This window comes from Choloepus didactylus, chromosome 14, assembly GCF_015220235.1.
Source record: "Choloepus didactylus isolate mChoDid1 chromosome 14, mChoDid1.pri, whole genome shotgun sequence".
Lineage (NCBI taxonomy): Eukaryota > Metazoa > Chordata > Mammalia > Pilosa > Megalonychidae > Choloepus > Choloepus didactylus.
Window position 1 is genome coordinate 63,884,759 of NC_051320.1, and position 17,828 is coordinate 63,902,586.

Here is a 17,828-nt window from a genome sequence, read left to right on the forward strand (position 1 = left end):
CATGTCAAATTTTTAACCATTGTTTTTCTGCAATCAACAGGGAGGTATTTAAACAAAAGAATGGCAGAATAAATATGTTAATATAAAAATAAGTGTTAGAAATATAAAGGAACAATTGGAGTAAATGAAGCTGGGAGCAAGAATGATATTTAGGAATAATGGTACAGTCCACTTAAAAGACAAAGAGGATCAGGCCTGAAGTCTGGACAAAGAAAGTGAAGAAGTGGGGATAGAGATGTTTCTGAGGTAATTTAGTAACTGATTAGATGTAGGGAACAGGAGAGCAAATGACGAGTACAAGTGTCTTAATATCTTTTACCTACTTAATTGGTTAAACTATGAAATAGGGAAGTCAGGAAGAGGAATTGTTTTGACTTTCAGTCACTGGATCCATTCTCTGCCTTTCTCTTGTGCTAGTCTGCATCTCACTACATTACCCAGGCTCCCTTACCCACTGGCTTCTGGGAAGGTTTGGGTAATGACAGTCACTGGTAGAGCCTTCTGTCCTTGGTCCCAGCTTCCTCTGTGGGTGTAGCACTAGCCCAGTTAAGACTCCTAGCTCTAGCTGAGTGCCCTTGCCTTCTGGGCTCTGGAAACATCTTCCTGTTATCCCTCTTACCCCAGGAACAATAGTGGCTTCCTGCTGTTGCTGATCTCTGGGTTGTCTTGCAGTCTGTTTTGGTTTCTTGTATCTTGCATCACCTGCATAACCAATCTCTTGCATTCAATTCACTGTATGAAGAACCTAGATGGGTGAGGTTGTCAAGATGCAGACCTATTTACAGGGTTATTAATTCTGTTTTTTCTAACATGGTAGTATCAAGTAAGTATCCACAGTGCACAAACTGCTGAATGAACTTGTTTAACACTATCACTAGCATCTTGAAAAAAGACAATATTTTCATAAAATTGCTTTTTCCAAAATGCTGATCTTTACACTTAATTGACAAACTAGTAGTCCCATTGTTAATGGAAGCTAAGCTACCTGAAAATTTAGGGAAGAAAGCTAGTTTCCTATATTCTATTTATACACTGTATCAAGTATAGGAATGGTACGGCTATTTGTTGAAAACCACCAGACTGTCCCCAAACTTTGCCTAATTACCCTGAAGCTATAAATTACACTGTAGGGTATGTATAGTATTATAGTGTGTAAATATATGTGTGTGTATGTGTGTATAGTGTGTACACATTATAAACAGGAGACTGAGAAACCAAATAGATATAAAGCAATTCCCATAATAAAATTTAAGCAAATAATGTCCAGGCATCAAGTAAACAGATTGACAGGAACTGACACTTTCATGCATATATTCTAATTTTATGATGAAAAATGAATATTTTTGAAAGAATTAAATATCCAAGAGGTAATTAATACATACAACTACTTGTGTAGTTTTTAGTATATACCATGCTTTGATGACTGTATTTACATATTTTACCAAATTTAATCCTTAAACTCCAACTCTATGACATAGTATTGTTATCTCCATTTCACAGATGAGGAAATTAAGGCCTGGAGAGATTAAGTAATTTGTCCTAGGCTACTGTCAGAACCTGGATTTGAACCCAAGCAGTCTGGGTCTAAAATCCCCACTCTTATCCACTATATTGTAATATAACCTACAGCTAAACTAGCATCTTAGATATAATACCCAATGTAGTTTTTAATAATGTCTTTTTTTTTTTTTTGAGGACTATTATTTGGGGCAGAGTTGACAAGAAACATTTTTATTAACAGATCCCAAAAGACTTATTCCACATCTACTTCCCCATATTAAACTATTTTTAGCTTGAAAAATAAAATCTAACATTATTGCCCTTTCCTAAATTTATCTCTAAAGAAAAGAAAGTTTCCACAAAACAATAATTTTGTAATGTTTTAATGCACAAAAAGAACATCCCAGAACCAGAACAGGTATTGACTTATTAACAATGAAGCACTATATAAAGGAGACCCCACTCCCTTAGTAAACAGGAATGTAGTGTAAATAGACATGAACAGAGGTGAACCCTTTAGGATTAAGTGCAAACCCTAAAGTTGTATACAACATTCATATATGGCTTATTATCTCATAGCAATATTATTTTCATAACAATGTATATGACATTTATACTTATTGGTAAGACGCTTTTGACTCAACAGTAAAACAAAAATGCTGAAGAGGTAGTTTTGCCAATGCAAGGTGAGAAAAAGGCTTTACCTTGCTTTTTTTCCCTCAAAATCCGCAACTCTTTCCTTTTGTGGAACAGCCAGGAAGATAATGGTTCTTTTAGAAATAAGAAGCCAATTCACAGCCTCTAAGAACCAGTTTCTCCAAGTGGATGATGATGTTTTCCAAACAGCTGCTCCAGGGTTACCTGGGCAGTCTCCATATAGTTTCTCACTCAGCCTTGGATGGGAAATAGATTCTGGATCAATGGAAATTTAAGATCTGACCAGCAGTTGTGGGAATTCAACCAGTTTTCCCTTCAAATTCTATGCCTGGTCTTATGATGGTAACCTCTATGATAACCAATTTACAATGTTGATAAATACCCTGTTCTTGCAAATCAGTGATGGCTTTAAATTAAATATATATATAAAAGTCACAAATAAAAGTTTGAAAAATTCTCTAGTGGGTCTGTGACATTGCATGATGAGTACTATAAGTTACCGCATGTAATTCCTCATGCTTCAGTTGTACTTCATACAGTCATCACATCTTTGACCCAAAGGGCATTTTGAGTGATCACCAGATGTTGCATGCTGCTTTATCAGTGGGGGAAGAGGTGGTGGGAGGAAGGTCTGCAGATATTCAAACTCTTTGACACTGCTCATCTGACTACATGTACGAACTAGCTTATCCTACCCTTACAATGAGAAATAAACCCACAAAAAAAAAGAAAAGAAAGAAAGTTTCAAGGGGCAACAAACCATCTGTCAATTTGCAAAACTAGAACAGTCATTTACTAGACAATGGCTAGGGACCACTAGAAACAAAGTGATATAATATTAACCAGGTATGACTTGTTACACGTAAGAAAGCATAAATATACAGTAAATAAGAGGTTTATATGTAGCCCCAGAAGAATATGTACATATTAGTGTTGCTGTGGAACTCAGCAGGAATTCCTGAAGCAGATCACCAGCTAAAAGCAGTTTCATCGCACACAGTTTTGAAGGTAACAGATGCTGAGAACAACGTGTGCTAACACTAAGCAGATATCCACACACATTTACCCTTGAAAATGCAGAAGGTGGGAAATAAAGGTCACAAGTGAAATAGCACTTTGCCTGCCAAGCATCTTCTTTCACATAAATATGCACAAGTCCATTCTCCAAAGGTGGTCTGCGGCCTTATACCCCTTGCATCTCCACGGTGCCAGGGAAAGACTCTCTCAGCAGACCCGGAGCCAAGTCACATGTTGTACACGATGTCTGCTTCCACTGATTCAGGTCAATGAACTCATGCCTTCACAGTCTCCAGATTCAAATCAAAGTTATAAATAACACAGAAACCACACTGCAGCTCTTCCTTTCACAAAGTTACTGGGAACAGATACCTAGTCAAAGCAGGACAAATGCTGTACACCAGTGTGCAGGAGCAGAGAGTAGCTTTGTGCAGTTTTGCAGAAACAACCCCCCCTCCACCAAATCCACCAATTTGTCTTTTATTTTACTGGTTAGCTTTGTCTGTAGCTAGGAACACACTGTGTTGCTCCTGGGCTCTTTCTATCAGTTTCTTCTTCTTCTTCTTGTTCCTCTTCTCCTTTGCCTTTTGTGTTCTCTTCCCTACAAAGGGGAGAAAGGAAGACAGAAATGAGATGTCAGAAAAAGGCTCTTTTTTCTGTGAAAGAAAACACAAAGCATTGAGGGTTTTATGAAAAGCCCATCTGGAAAACATCACCTATGGAAAAAGCAACCTCAAAGAGAAAATTGTTCACATTAATTTTGACGGAATAATAATAATTTACTAAATTGGATATGCTGTCTAAAACAGAGACTGATCTTCCTGTTACAGGGCACTGGCATTTTTTAAACCTCCCAGTGGCCTGATCAGTCTTGCAAATATCATCCTGCCACAAAAATTCCATTTATCCCCTCCTACTTTTAACAATGCTACCCTTTACTAGACATCTTTACATCTTTCTACTGCCCCATATGTCAGTGGGTCAAAAGAAAATAAGCATCTATCTATGGCACATATACCAGAAGTTTCAAACCCCCCTCTCTCTGCCGCAGGGGAGAAAAAAAACATCTTGCTTTTTTAACGTTATTCCTGTCGTGTTCTCCAAAGGCTAATACATGAAATGACATATGGTGGAATACTTCTTTATTTTCTATAAAAATTCATGAGGACATCATTCATTATGTGGCTTATGGCTTTTCATGTAAATCTGAAAATTTGCTGTTATTGAGAGCAAGGAAAATGCTTGCGTGTTCTGATGAACTGGTGGTATGTATTTTACTACCGATCACACCAACTTATCCTGTTTCTCCTTTTTGCCTTCACCACTAGGAAGCCTAGAACCACATGCTACATAGTTGAGGAATTCTTCTATCAGGAGTTTCTGGATGCAGTTAGTTCTCCCTTTGCTTCCTGTGGTTATGGTTTATAGTCTTACTTTGCAAGGTCTCACCATTTCTTTGAAAGTATACATATGATTTAGAGAAAAAGAATAAAGAAAAATTATAAAGACCTAAGGCATTTTTTTAAACAAATTGCCTTCTAAACATGAGTCATGGAATTTTAGTGCTGAAAAGGGGTTTAAGGGTCACCTACATTTTACAGAAGGCACGTCACTACCAGGCACTTTCAATACAGGAAGAGTCTTCCTGGACGGACTGAAAAGAATTCTACTGTCAACTGTTCTTCCTCTCCTACCTGCCCTACTTCTGATTTTGTTGGGTAGTTCTATAAAATCGAAGTTACCTCTTCCTATAACTTAGCTATTATTGTAGCTCTTAATTACCACAGTAATCAGGACCACAAATAGAACAGTAAATTCTTATCCATGTTCTCCAACCTTCCCACATCTAAGGTAAGAAACTCAATATCCCAGACCCTTTCATCACAAAAACATCACTGGCCAGCTTTTCAGTCCAGACAATAAAGAAGGTAGCTGATCTAAGGAATGAAAAATAAACCATAGGTGAGCGAGATAAATGCCTTAGAAATCCAGCATCATACTAGATAAAGGGAGGCCATGAAACATCTAAAACAAGAGAGGTATTTTGCATTTCTGCTCTTACTGATCAGAAAGGGTCCGTTCTGTTTGAGGATGGAGAACTCTCTCACTCCTTAAGACCCTAGCACAGTGGCAGGGACATAGTCAATATTCAATAAATGTCTGCTGAGTAAAAATCTTTATCAAGATAAAAAAAAGATAAAAAAGAATAACTTACCTTTCATGGGACACTACATTAAAATAATGACAACATGATCATGCCCCCATATTATATTATAAAGGCCCTTGAAGTTAACTTCTGCTTCTCATTAAATTCTGGCATTAATTTTATAATGGCATTTTGCCATCTTCAAACCTAGTTAACGCTACCCAATGAAAACTTAGTCCAAGCCATCATTAATCAAAGAAGTTGTAAAGTTGCAGCTATTTAGTAACATTATGTCTAATGATGAGACACACCTTATAAGGGCAAGAGATGAAATACTTAACATAGCATATTTTAAAAGAAGTTCCAAATTCAAAGTTTCATGAAAAGTTTCTTAGTTATATATTTTCTCTAAATAAACAACAAAAATCTTTAGTTTAAAAAATTATTGATTATATATTTTAAATGCATATAAAGCCTGGGCTTTCTTTTAAAAGCAAATTAAAATGAAGTGAATGGAAAAATAATGCTAATATTATGAGATTTTAAAATGTGTTCTGCTAAAATAAAAATGTACTAAATACATGTTAAAGCCTTTCACATTCACAAGTTCAGTTGTTCAAATAAATAATGTAGTTGAAAGTTAAATGTGTTTTACTTTTCACTAACAGCAAATCTATGTTAAATGACTGGAAACTCATTTTAAGACAGTCAATTTGGTGTCATTTACCTAATATGTTACTTTGAGGTAATTGTCAATATCAAATGGCCTTGCTAGCGGATATGATATTTTGGAATAGGCAAATTAGTCAATATTTACATAGAGCAGTTTGTATCTTGGCCAAAAATTCCACAATGCTTCAAACTATCATTATTCCTTTAGCATAAAGTTATGTGGTACGGGTTTCAACTACAGGTATTTGGGGAGCTCTAATTACAACCCTAAGACTCCTGCCTAAAATTCTATTTTCAGTGAAACTTTTGTGTTTTGCTATTGGTTGGTTGTGTTTTTGGTCAATACCATTTCTCATATAAGATATATTGCAAATACCAAAGAATTAAGATGGTCAGCCAAACTTTGACCATGTATAAGTCTCAATTGAATGAAACAATTTCGTGGTCCATGGTAGGTTGTTCTGACATTAAGCCCAACTCAAAGACAAAAAAAAAAAAAAAAACAATTAAAACAGCATAACGTAAGGAATAGAAAGGGACTTACATTTTCTTCCGACTTCACTAAGATCTTCAAAGTTAAGAAAATTAATCAAGATCAAAACTAACAAAAAATACATCCCTGTTACCTATATATTTGAAAAATAAGTTATATTGGACATAAAGGCATGTTAATTTATGTTTCCAACTTCTTTACATCTGTGGACATACAGGAATCATTTAGAGACAAGATGCCAGTTATCCAAAGTGCTATTCAACTCATAGATTCAACGTTCTTACTTTGTTGTTCTCTAGAGATTACTTAAAACACATACTGCCCAAGATTAAAAGAAAGGGTTTTGAGTTTTATCAAAAATTGTCAGCCTCCAGGCATGTCCAACTCCAATGACAAATTCCGCCCCCCTTTATCCTGAGTGCTTGAAGAATGCGTCTTGCCAAACCACTACTGAGTGAGTTTCTTCATGATCAGGCAGAATCTGGTCTACACAGATCTTTGCAGCTCTGTTATATGGACACAAGAATAGCACTTGGTACAGATATTACCTACAGCTTTTAAGGAAGACAGTGTGGTTTAATAAAGAACGTCCTTGCATGGGAGAGGATCCTAAGAGCTAGGCATTGTCTTGTAACAGATGTCTGGTAAGATGCTAACTTGTGACTCAATTTCTACATTTATAAAAAGGAAATGCTTTAGTCATCTTTCACAGGAAAGTTACGAGATACAACATAAAAAAGGTTATGTTCCCAGGATGAAAAGGAGATGTGCAAAATATCTCTGGTAAAAGAAAGATTATCATCAAAATGAAAAAAGTTAGAAAGATACTAACAAAGCCACACTCTAACCAACATAATTACATTAACTTACACACATGTGGAAATGGTCCAACAGGATAACCTACCAACTCCCCTACAGAGAAAGGTGAATTGTCCCTTATGGAAATACTCCTAAGGTCCAGCTATAGATTACTGCTATTAGAATCAGAAATAGGGTAGATTATTTTTGAACTGAGATATCGGGAAGACTCACAAATTACATGAAGCTGTGCAAATACTGACTCTGTTGCTAGCCAGACACTGATTTCATTCTTTCACATGCTCCCCAATTCAAGAAAGGTCTCCATCTGGTGAACAATGGTTCTTGTACACCCATCAGTAAGGCACAGAAGCTGTCTAGGAGTTGCTTAATGATTACTAAGTATTTCTTTTGAGAGAATGACTTTCTAAAGTTAAAGACAATGAAAGAAAATAGAAGAAAAATTCAGTAGCTGTGACTATATAAAAAAAGATAAAAGCTTCTAAGCTTTTATATGTATATGTGTGTATGTGTATTAAACTGGAGTGTGAGTCTGTAAACTAAAAAAACCAGAGAGTAAGTCACAATTATGACAAACCTAATTAATGGTAATTACCCTTGTCACAGTCACAACCTGAAACCAGGACCAATTTTTAACAAATTTTGAGGATATGTTTATGATACTCTGACTTGAAACTTGGGCCTCATTACATTTAAGAAATTCACCATGGAGACTTGGGAATCACCTCAAAGTGATTCGGGAATCCTCCAAAGCAGCAAAAACTGAGAGACAAGAAGCTGGTGTCACCAACAACCTGGTGAATCTTGCTATTTCAGGGGACACTCTGGAGCAGAATATAAAAGGTTACTTCCACATCTCACATCACAAGGACCGAGTTGTGATGTGAATCGCAATTGTGTTATTTCTTTTTCTCAAATGGGCAACCTGAGCTTGCTTAAGAATGAGCAGCAACAAAGATTTATTTATTTAACAGTGATTAATGATTCTCTGGACAAGTGCCAGCTGGTCCCTAAAATATTTTAAAAGCTCATATGAAAATAGACAAAGACCTAAATACAATTCATGAAGGAAATAAAAACTCAAATATATTTAAACAATCAAGTCTCACAATTAAAACTGTCAGATAAAATGAGATGACACCACAATGATTCATAAAAGTGAAAATACCTAAAGCTGGTGAGAATGTGGTGAGATAGACATCAGAATGCATTATGAGGATATAAAATTGATACAACCTCTCTGAAAAACTATTTGGCAATGTGCACAAAAGCGCTGAAAATATTCATAACTTCTGACTCAGATCCAGGAGTCTATCCCAGGAAAATAATCTAAACCTGAACAAAGACTTACACAAAGAGAGGTTTGCTATGATACTGAAATGACTGTAAATTACCTAAATGTCCTACTACAATCTTTCATAGCCTTTTTTGTTTTATGATTACTGAGGCAGTAAAAAGTACTTTCAAGTACAAATTGAAGTCTTTTACATTTTAAGGCCATGGCAATTAAATGTATTCCCCAAAGTAGTACAATTGCAGGCCTTAAAACTCATCATAAATGAGTATAACAAAAGCCTGTAAAACCAAAGCATTCCTACTGTGGTGGTAAATGATTCTTTAGTGGCATGATCAATGAGAACTGGATCTCAGATATAAAAGTTCAAGAATTACTACCCTAAACACATCATTCAGTCTGGATGCTAATTCATGAAACTTTTTTTTAAATCCAAAAAGGAATCCAAGTGGGCAAATATGATGAACACGCCTGTGATCTGCACAGACTGGTATGTTCCACTTAGCCTAAGACAAAAATCTGCCTACTGCCAATAATCATTCAGAAAAACACACATTGATATTTATTTATTCATTCATTTTTACATCAGCTGGGGAGTCAGAGGAGAGGATAAGCTAGAAAGAATAAGGCAAACTAGTCAATTTTGGTACCTTGTTCATAGTGCAAAGTTTCATAAGTGGCATTTTTAATGACACCTCTTCTTTTCACTAAAGACATTTCACAGAGAGATAGCTGTCTTTTGAAGGAACTGGCAGCATCTGTTCTTTCAATGGTTGTTTGATGGCTCTGATCAAATTTTCTTTGAGAAAAAAAATAATCCAGAGACAAACAAACAAACGGTTCAAGTATTGAAAGGTAACAACAAGCTACCTACTAAGGAGCACTTATTTGGCATCTTAAATTTCAAGTAATAATTTTCAAAATCTTCCAAGCGGTCATTTGATCATTTTATCTTTAGGAAACTACATGGACTTTAAAAATCTACACACAATCTAGAAATAACTTTCAAGTAGCTGCTCCTCTTGCAAGGCCACGAGTAGAGGGTGACAATTATACAAAAGAAAAAAAAATAGACAAAACGGACTCTAAACATCCAAACATCATTCAGAATATCAAAATCATAATATTTAGCACCTAAAAAGTTTTACACTAATTTGTAAAACCTAATTCAAAAAGCCAATTTGATTGAATTTGAAGCCACTATGTTTAACTGTTTTTCTATCTATAAAAGTTTGCCATATTTTTATTGTAAAAAGAATTACAGAAAATGGATTTTTTTAGTCTTTCAGACTTCAACCTCTTCTTATATAAGACACTTTGTTAGGTATGAGGTCTGTTACCTATTTTGTTGTCAGAAGTCCAGTTAGATTTTTAAATCTTGTTTTATATTCAAAATGATGAAAATAGAAAAGCTTTTCGTGAAGATGATCTAAACTTTTATGAATTAATTAAATCACCATAAGATTTCCTGCACGTGGTATTTTAAACCGTCCTCAGTTTATAGCTTTGAAGAAAATCATTGTTCTTCAAGTGAATAACATGACTTTTAAAGGATGAACGAGATCTTTCTACACCTCTACCAACTCATTTAAAGAATAGCGACAACAGCAAAACAATGTGAATGAGACTTGGGCTTGTTCCATATAATGTTGGGCACTACAGCTGATTTAACTTAAGCTCTTAAATATCTAGTATCTTAAAAAAAAATCAGTTCAAAAACAGAATTCTACGGAGTTGAAAGGTAAATGAGAATAAAAATGGAGAAGAAGTTTCAAAAAATTCAAATTTCTTTTCATAAATATTTTAGGTTCATTGAAAGGACAGTTTCAAAGTAGTGGATACCACACAATTCCACAATTTCATTTGAGTTAGAAAATAAATACAAAATTCTACCACAAGGGGGCAATAACTCACTTTTAATGTACAATTACTTGTGGTTTAAAAAAAAAAGTAAAGGGAAGCTTTGGGGCTCTAACCTTAAATACTCTTTTTTTTTTTTCAAGTCACTTTCTCTTTTTATTTACTTTTCTTTTTATTAGCATACAAACTTGCCCTAGTGTCTCTTTCCTTGAAAAAAATATCTTCCCTTAAACTTTGCTATTGGTTGATTTCTCTCTTCTTTACTATAAAACTTCTTGAAAGAATTGTATGCTCATGAAGTATCTTCACCCCCTAACTTTACATTCACTCCTCAGACTGCTCTGGCCTCCCCACTACCACTCCACCAAAATTGCTCTCTCAACAATAACCAGTAAATCTCCATGCCACCCTAACATGGAGCGCTTCCGAGCTGTCATCTTTCCGGAACTTTCCTCCAACAACCAGCTGGGAATCTTTCTATTGCACATGAAAGAAAAACCAACTCAAATTGACACAAACAAAACAGTAAGTTGTTTGTATTCCTTCTTTGATAAAGCTTCTTCCCTCTGAGACTTCTCTCTTCTTTCTGGCATTAACCAGATACTGGATTGGCTGAATTAATCTTATGATTAGCTCTTCTATTGTTCATCTCTGACTGCCCCTTATGAATCTGGTATTGAATTTGTAATTTCAACTATCAGTTTTTTAGTTTCTGTATCTTGTCAAAATATTCCTTTATATTGCAACACATTGTTTCATAGATGCAGTATTTTGCATTTTTTGATGAGTAATTTTAATTATTTTTTTGTCTCCTAGTCTCTTAATTGTCACTGTTTTCTAAGTTTCATTCTTCAGTTTGTTTTGCGCCCTAGCCGAAATTTGGAAACTTTCTGAAAATGTCCCTGTGATACTACATAATCTGTTCATAGTCTACAGCGGGACACTGCACATGGGTGGTGCTTTAGGTTAGGAGGTGCTTTTAGGTTAAATACTCTTTTAAATCCAATTGGAAGCCTTTTTTTTTTTCTTTTTCTTTCTTCCTTTTTTTTTTTTTTAAGGCTTCTAGCCAAAGGTAAGCTCTGTAGCGTAATAAAGAGTAAGTAACAACACCCAAGAGCAGCAAAAGGAGAAATATAATAGTACTGCTTTTAAAAAGACATTTGACGGTGGCAGGGGCTGATGAGAGAAGGAAGAAAAAGATGAATTTGCTACCCAGTGATTTATGGAAAAAAGCATTATTCACAAACCTAGATTGCCATTTTTTTTAATGTAGAAATTAACATAAGCTACCTGTAAAATCCTTTTCTTGGTGTCTTATGTAAAGAAGTTAAAAGACTAAAAATGACTTTCAGTATCTTCTGGTCCAGGAAGTGCACACGGATTTCGTATCAAGTACGAAAGGTGACAGTTGTGTGGTGATTCCTGACATGGGATTCTGATAAGAGTTGGCCTCACAGCACCTCAACCAGTTGGCAGGGTTGGAGAGGATGGAAAGACAGCGAGTATAGTGGACACTTACCAACCCCTGCTCTGATCCAACTTTGCAAAATGACTTCAGAATGAGACAACTGAGGCATAAAAAACTAGAGTGACTGGCCCAAGTTCCTACAGCTAACTAGTAGCAGAGCTGGGCTTAGAACACAGGATTCATTCTCTCTCTTATATACCTTCACTGCTTTAAATGTTACTGGATAAGTGCACAGTTAGAGTTATTTTACAAGGCAGGCCTAGAAGCATTAGAAGATGGCTAATATTATCTCTGCCCAATTTGTATGAGATCATTGACCTCAGCACTACTGTGAAAATCTTTTATGAACTGTTAAGTCCTGCATAAATAACAACTTGTCTAAGGTATAGATAGTTTATTCTTCTTACCTTGTAACAAGAAGCAAAGTATAAAATTTCCAAGGTAGGATGAGGTAGCCAACATTTCTACCATATGCCATGCACTGTAAATGTTTTATATACATTCTCATTTAATTGAATGAGAAAAAATTTCAAGTATTCAATCCATGCTTCCAGAATGCTGTGTAGCTACTCACCCTAAATTTATTCAAAAGAAATAAAATTCACAGAAAACAGTCAGGCTCATTTGGCATGACTAAATTAAGTCAGAAAACCATCATGATTTATAGAGAAAATGATACAACTATTTCATTTGATTAGGAGGTATGAGATAACCAGAAAAGAATTTCAAGTTCCTCCATAACTGACTTCATCCTCTAATGGAAGGTACCTTTTAAGATAATTCCATTAGATCAAGAGGCTTTGATACCTTCTTCTTGGTCATAAATCAATAACCATTAACTAAATGAAAAAAAAATGTCCAAGAAATGACATTTAGGACTATCATCCTATGGCAAACATTTATTTAATTTGGATTCAACACAATTTCTATGGAACTTGAAGACACATAGGCGAGTGAGAAGAAAGCTAACGATGGTTTCTACGTGGTAGCTATGCAAGATCATGGGTTATCGGTTCAAGCCTACAGCTCACCTAAGTGGCAGGCTTTACCTGAAGACTTTCAACAAAGGAGAAGGATCTGAAAAGGATCATAAATACATTTCTTCCTCGGTGCCCCTGTACCACATTGAACCTCCATCACTGTAAATTTACCACTCTCTGGTGAAATTTTATGTTTGCATATATATCATGGGCTACAAGCTTGTGAATAATTTAAAATGGCTACAATTTGATGCCAACATATGCCACAGAATGCTGCAGTACAGTCCTTCTAGGAATGTGTTATAGATTATTCACTCAAATATACCTTAACTAATAAGGGGAGTCAGAGCAAAGATATGCGGGCTACATCTAAATATTGAACATGGTCCGGAACCAAAGCTCTGTGGTCGCTGTCTGCCACTGTAAAACAAACTCTTACTCCTCTGGGCTCCCTCATGGCTTCCACCCTCAACATCAGCTTCGAAATGTTTTTTTTGTGGGCTACCCTGGCCCTCAGTAAACTCCATGATCTTTCAGCTCACCTCCCTCATGTAACTGCATTTTCCCAAGAGAGGAATTCATTATGCCTTGCCCACCCTCACAAACTAAACCCGAGTCACGGATGCCCGGCCAGCTCGTGGATGGGTCACAACCAGGTCTAGGCTGGGGGCTGGGGAAGAGTCACATGACACTTGACGGGGCAGTCACCGAGGATAAGTTAAGTCTACGGGTCAGACAGCTCTTGTTTCTCCACCTGCCACATAGAAGCTAGTGATATTGGACCACTTACTACTTTAAAGCTCAGTTTCCTCATTTATAAAATGGTAATTGCAATGATGCCTACATCTGCACTGCTGTGAGAATGTGTATAAACTTCAAATACTATACCTGGCATGTAAAAGTGAAATAAATTATAGCATCATGTGAGGTGCTTTCTGTGTATTATTTCTATTCCTTACAGCAACCCGCAAGGTAAGCATTATTTCCATTTTGTCGATGAGGAAATAGGTTTAAAGAAGTTAAGTAAATAGTTCAAAATCACATAGCTCGGCAATGATTCAAACTAACATCTGGCAGATTCTAAAACCTACGCTCTCCACTGTACTCTTTGGATCCCTTGTGCCTGGCAAAGGGACTTTAATCTCATAATCATTTAAATGGCTGCTGAACAAACAAATTAATAAATAAATATTAGACTGGAGAAAGGCATCAGCATTCCTGCCCAATCTCTCACAAAGTATTGGGGTTCCCTTGGGCCATATTAGCTCCCCAATGAGCCTGGCCTACAACCCATGATTCTCACATTTAATTATTTCTGGGGGTTAAGGCATTCAAAGCCTCAGTTTCCTGGGGTCAAGGAACACATTTAGCAGTTCCAACTCAGTATCAACAGTGTACCCCCAGCAAAACCCAAGGGGAGGAGAAATCAGAGGTTGCTTATTTTTCAGCTGGCTGTCTATAAAGGTTTAGAGCTGTGGTTCCCAAAAGCCAGCCATAGGCCAGAGGTAGGGGAATCCTCCAGGAAACTTTTTTTTTTTTTTTTTTTTTTTTTAAATATAGGTTCCTTAGCCATATACAGGCTCCTGAATGGGACTTGGAGGGAAAGCCCAGAATTTCTTTTAGGCTTCGGAGGGGATTCAGTGTAAAGTTAAGATTGCATGCAAGTCTAGAGCATAAAGCTCTGCTGAGAAGGGTGTAGGCAGAATTTGGAACAGGATAAAGAAGGAAGTGTTACGAGACAATGCCTGAAAACAAACTGCAACCTTCTTACCAATTCTGCTGAGAATATGCCTTCTCAGATGTGATATGAAGCAAACCACATTCTGACTGGACTCTGTCCCCAAGGTTCTGTCTGTGAGTGATGCCCAAGAAGAATGGAGCAGAGATTAAGCTGTCCCAGGGTCAGAGGTATGTACACACTTGGAAAAAGGGCTCAAGCCGAGATGTTGATATAGATCATTCAAGTTACAGAAGATTCGTTGTTTCTCCTGCGGTTATATTCCAGAACATGCTTTGCTCAAAAGGATATCTCAATTTATTCAATAAACAGGTACTGTTTGGAGAAGTAATCTAGTTGCTTTACATAAATTCTAAGTAAGTACAAAAAAGAAAAATAACATAAAATTGCAGTTGAAAAAATTAAAACTATTGTCAAATTTGGGGCTTCTTCCTAAGTCAGATACAGAGTTGGTAGTCCAAAAATTGCAAAGACAAGAAAACTAACTATCCCTCAGTCAGAGTGGTACAAATACCAGAGGTGCTGCAATGTTATTAGTGGTACACAGAAAGAGGGAAAGAATGAAGTCTCTTTTCTTCTTTTAGGAAGGTGCTACCTTATCTACAAGTCTCTGCCAAATTATTAAATCAGCACCATTATTACACAGGTGTTAGCTGTGTGTCAGGTATTGTCTGGGTGCTTTATATATGTTAACTCATCTCATATACTGAAAATACCCCTATGAAACAGATAATATCTTTATCCCTACTTTGCAGAGGAGGAAACTGAGGATCAGAGAGGTTAAGTAACCTAACAAAGATGACACAGCCAATAAGTAGTTGAGTTCAGATTCGAACTCAGGTGGCCTGGCCCCAAAGCTTGCCCTCTTATCCATTATGCAATAATGGCTATAAAGGTAATAAATGTAATCTCCAAAGAGTAAAAGATATAACCAGGAAGCAAGGGTACAAGGAGGAGGTCAGTGTTACTATCTTCCCTTCAATCATAGATGACCACAAACCCAGTGGACTGATCATTTCATTAAGAGTTGGACCACTAAATTCATAATGGAGCCTGAAGCCATTGATGGTTTGATACAGGACTGGGATGACCAAGTGCATATATTCCTTGTTAATTTTACTGGACAAAAGGAAACTAAACAAACATTTGCCAAAGTAAATAATCTCTATCTATAAATAAAGGGAAGGCCAATGCTTTGGTCACTTTACAATCTCTGTCAACTATCCAAGCAGCAGCAACAGGGTTCAACTAGGGGAAAATCATTTGACAAAGAACTCTAAACAACACGTTCAATACCCCTCATGATTATGAGAGACATCATGAGCCTAAGGTTTCAAAAAATTCTACCATTTGCTGGATTATTTTAAATCCTAATATCTTTGTCTGTGATGGCCAGATATTAAAACAGCAGAGTATGGCTAATTATTTTTTTACAGTCTAATGTTTAATAAAATGGGTTTATTTCTCCTCAACTGAAAGTGGTACTTCACTCTCCAGAAAAGAGTATGTAGACTGTTAAACATAAAACATAAACTGAAGTCAGAGGAAGCTACTACACATGTGCAGACACACATATATATGCAATAAATATCTGTAATATGTTTGCCAAGCATGGTTTATTGGCAGGCTTATATCCCTATGTTCTTATCAGTTGTCTTTAGCTGCTAAAGAGGATGCATGAGAAACCTGAAAACGTCACAAATAACAGAAGAAAATTTAAGATGCTATAGAAATGATTTCAAATAAATGACACTGAACCAGATACCTGAGGATATAAGCATTCCAAACTACTGTTATAATTTCAGTGAGAGAAAGCACCGGAGGTCAAGAAGAAAAACAATGTAAAGAACATCAGTGAGCTATTACCATGTTGTACAAGACCAACTCTTCACCCTCTCAGCAGGGCAGAATCTAGGGCCTGTGCTGAAACTTGAGCTAAACGCCATCAGTGCAGTGAGTTAAACGTGTGTGCACTTAACTCGAAATAGAAATAGTCCCGGGCGCTGGGGCCGAGGCAATGGGCATAGCACTGCACATGTCCTGTGTTCCAGTTGGCTTCTGACAATTTAAGCCAGAAGATCCAAATGAGGGCACCAAAAATGAAAACCTTACTAAAACGAATAAGGACTTTTACGAAACACTCGAGAAGACTTTGCCAAGAAACAAGTAAAGATAGCAATGCTTTCAGAATTTAAAAAAAAAAAAAAAAAATTACCTTTTAAAAATAGAACTGTTTTCTACCTTTCACTAAGTCCCCAAACAAAAATAGATAAAATTATACGTACATAGCTATAAGATAGCCACAATAACTCCATTATCTATTCGGGTAGTTAGAAACAGAATTACTGAAAACAGATGTGAAGAAGCTTTCCTTTTTTTTACTATTTTCAAAAATTAGGCAACCATTTTTCTGACACTAGCTTAGGAAAAACTCAGTTGGAAGACAAGGAATGAATTAGGAGTCTTCTAGCAGTCATTCGCAATCAGTTTGATTCTAAAACATAACAGACAAAATGTGTGGGTGATAAAAGTTTAATAAGATTAATACTTATATTTGAATACTTTATATAAAATGGTAAAATATATATATATCTTAATCACCTTTAATTAATGTGCTCTACAAGTTTTTCTAAAGAAAAATTAAAAATTCCATCAAAACAATGTCCAGGGCTTATCATCTAAATGCCCTATTAAAAACTAAATTGATTCTAATGTAAAATAAGTCTCTTTGAAAGGCAACCACAGCAGTATTTTAATTACCCTTCGTTTACTCTTACATTATGGATCACAGAAAGACTCAACAGCAATGAAGTAAGCCACCTTAAAAACTGTATAGACTGTACAGTTTAAGATTCATGTGTGTGTTCATGGGTGTATGCACAGCTCAAAAATACACTTCCACCGAATATATGTGGGTACAACAGTGAGAGGACAGTTTCTTCCCATGTAAGTATGTGTGTTCATTCTAGTAAAATTATTATTTTTTTTAGGATTATTGACCTACAAACTGCAAGTTTCTTTAAAAATAAAACTAAAAATTCTGCAGAATTAAAAATGATAAACTCAAGAAGAATACAAATTCCTATAGTAAAAGTTTATGGCTTGGAGTCATAATTAAAGCTATTTTTCTGGCTCTGGAAAGAACATTTTACACTTAAAAGCAAGTCTTCTTTTGGGGTCCAGA

General features: G+C 36.0%; 1 protein-coding gene across 1 annotated transcript in view; it reads right to left on the reverse strand.

Annotated features, from left to right (window-relative positions):
• Positions 1-1,867: 1,867 nt before the first annotated feature.
• The window catches only part of RSPO2 (R-spondin 2), a 156,934-nt gene continuing 140,973 nt past the window's right edge, over positions 1,868-17,828 (reverse strand). Inside the window, 1 exon segment of the mRNA XM_037803013.1 lies at positions 1,868-3,775. Coding sequence (XP_037658941.1) covers positions 3,660-3,775 — 116 coding nt within the window. The 3' untranslated portion in view covers positions 1,868-3,659.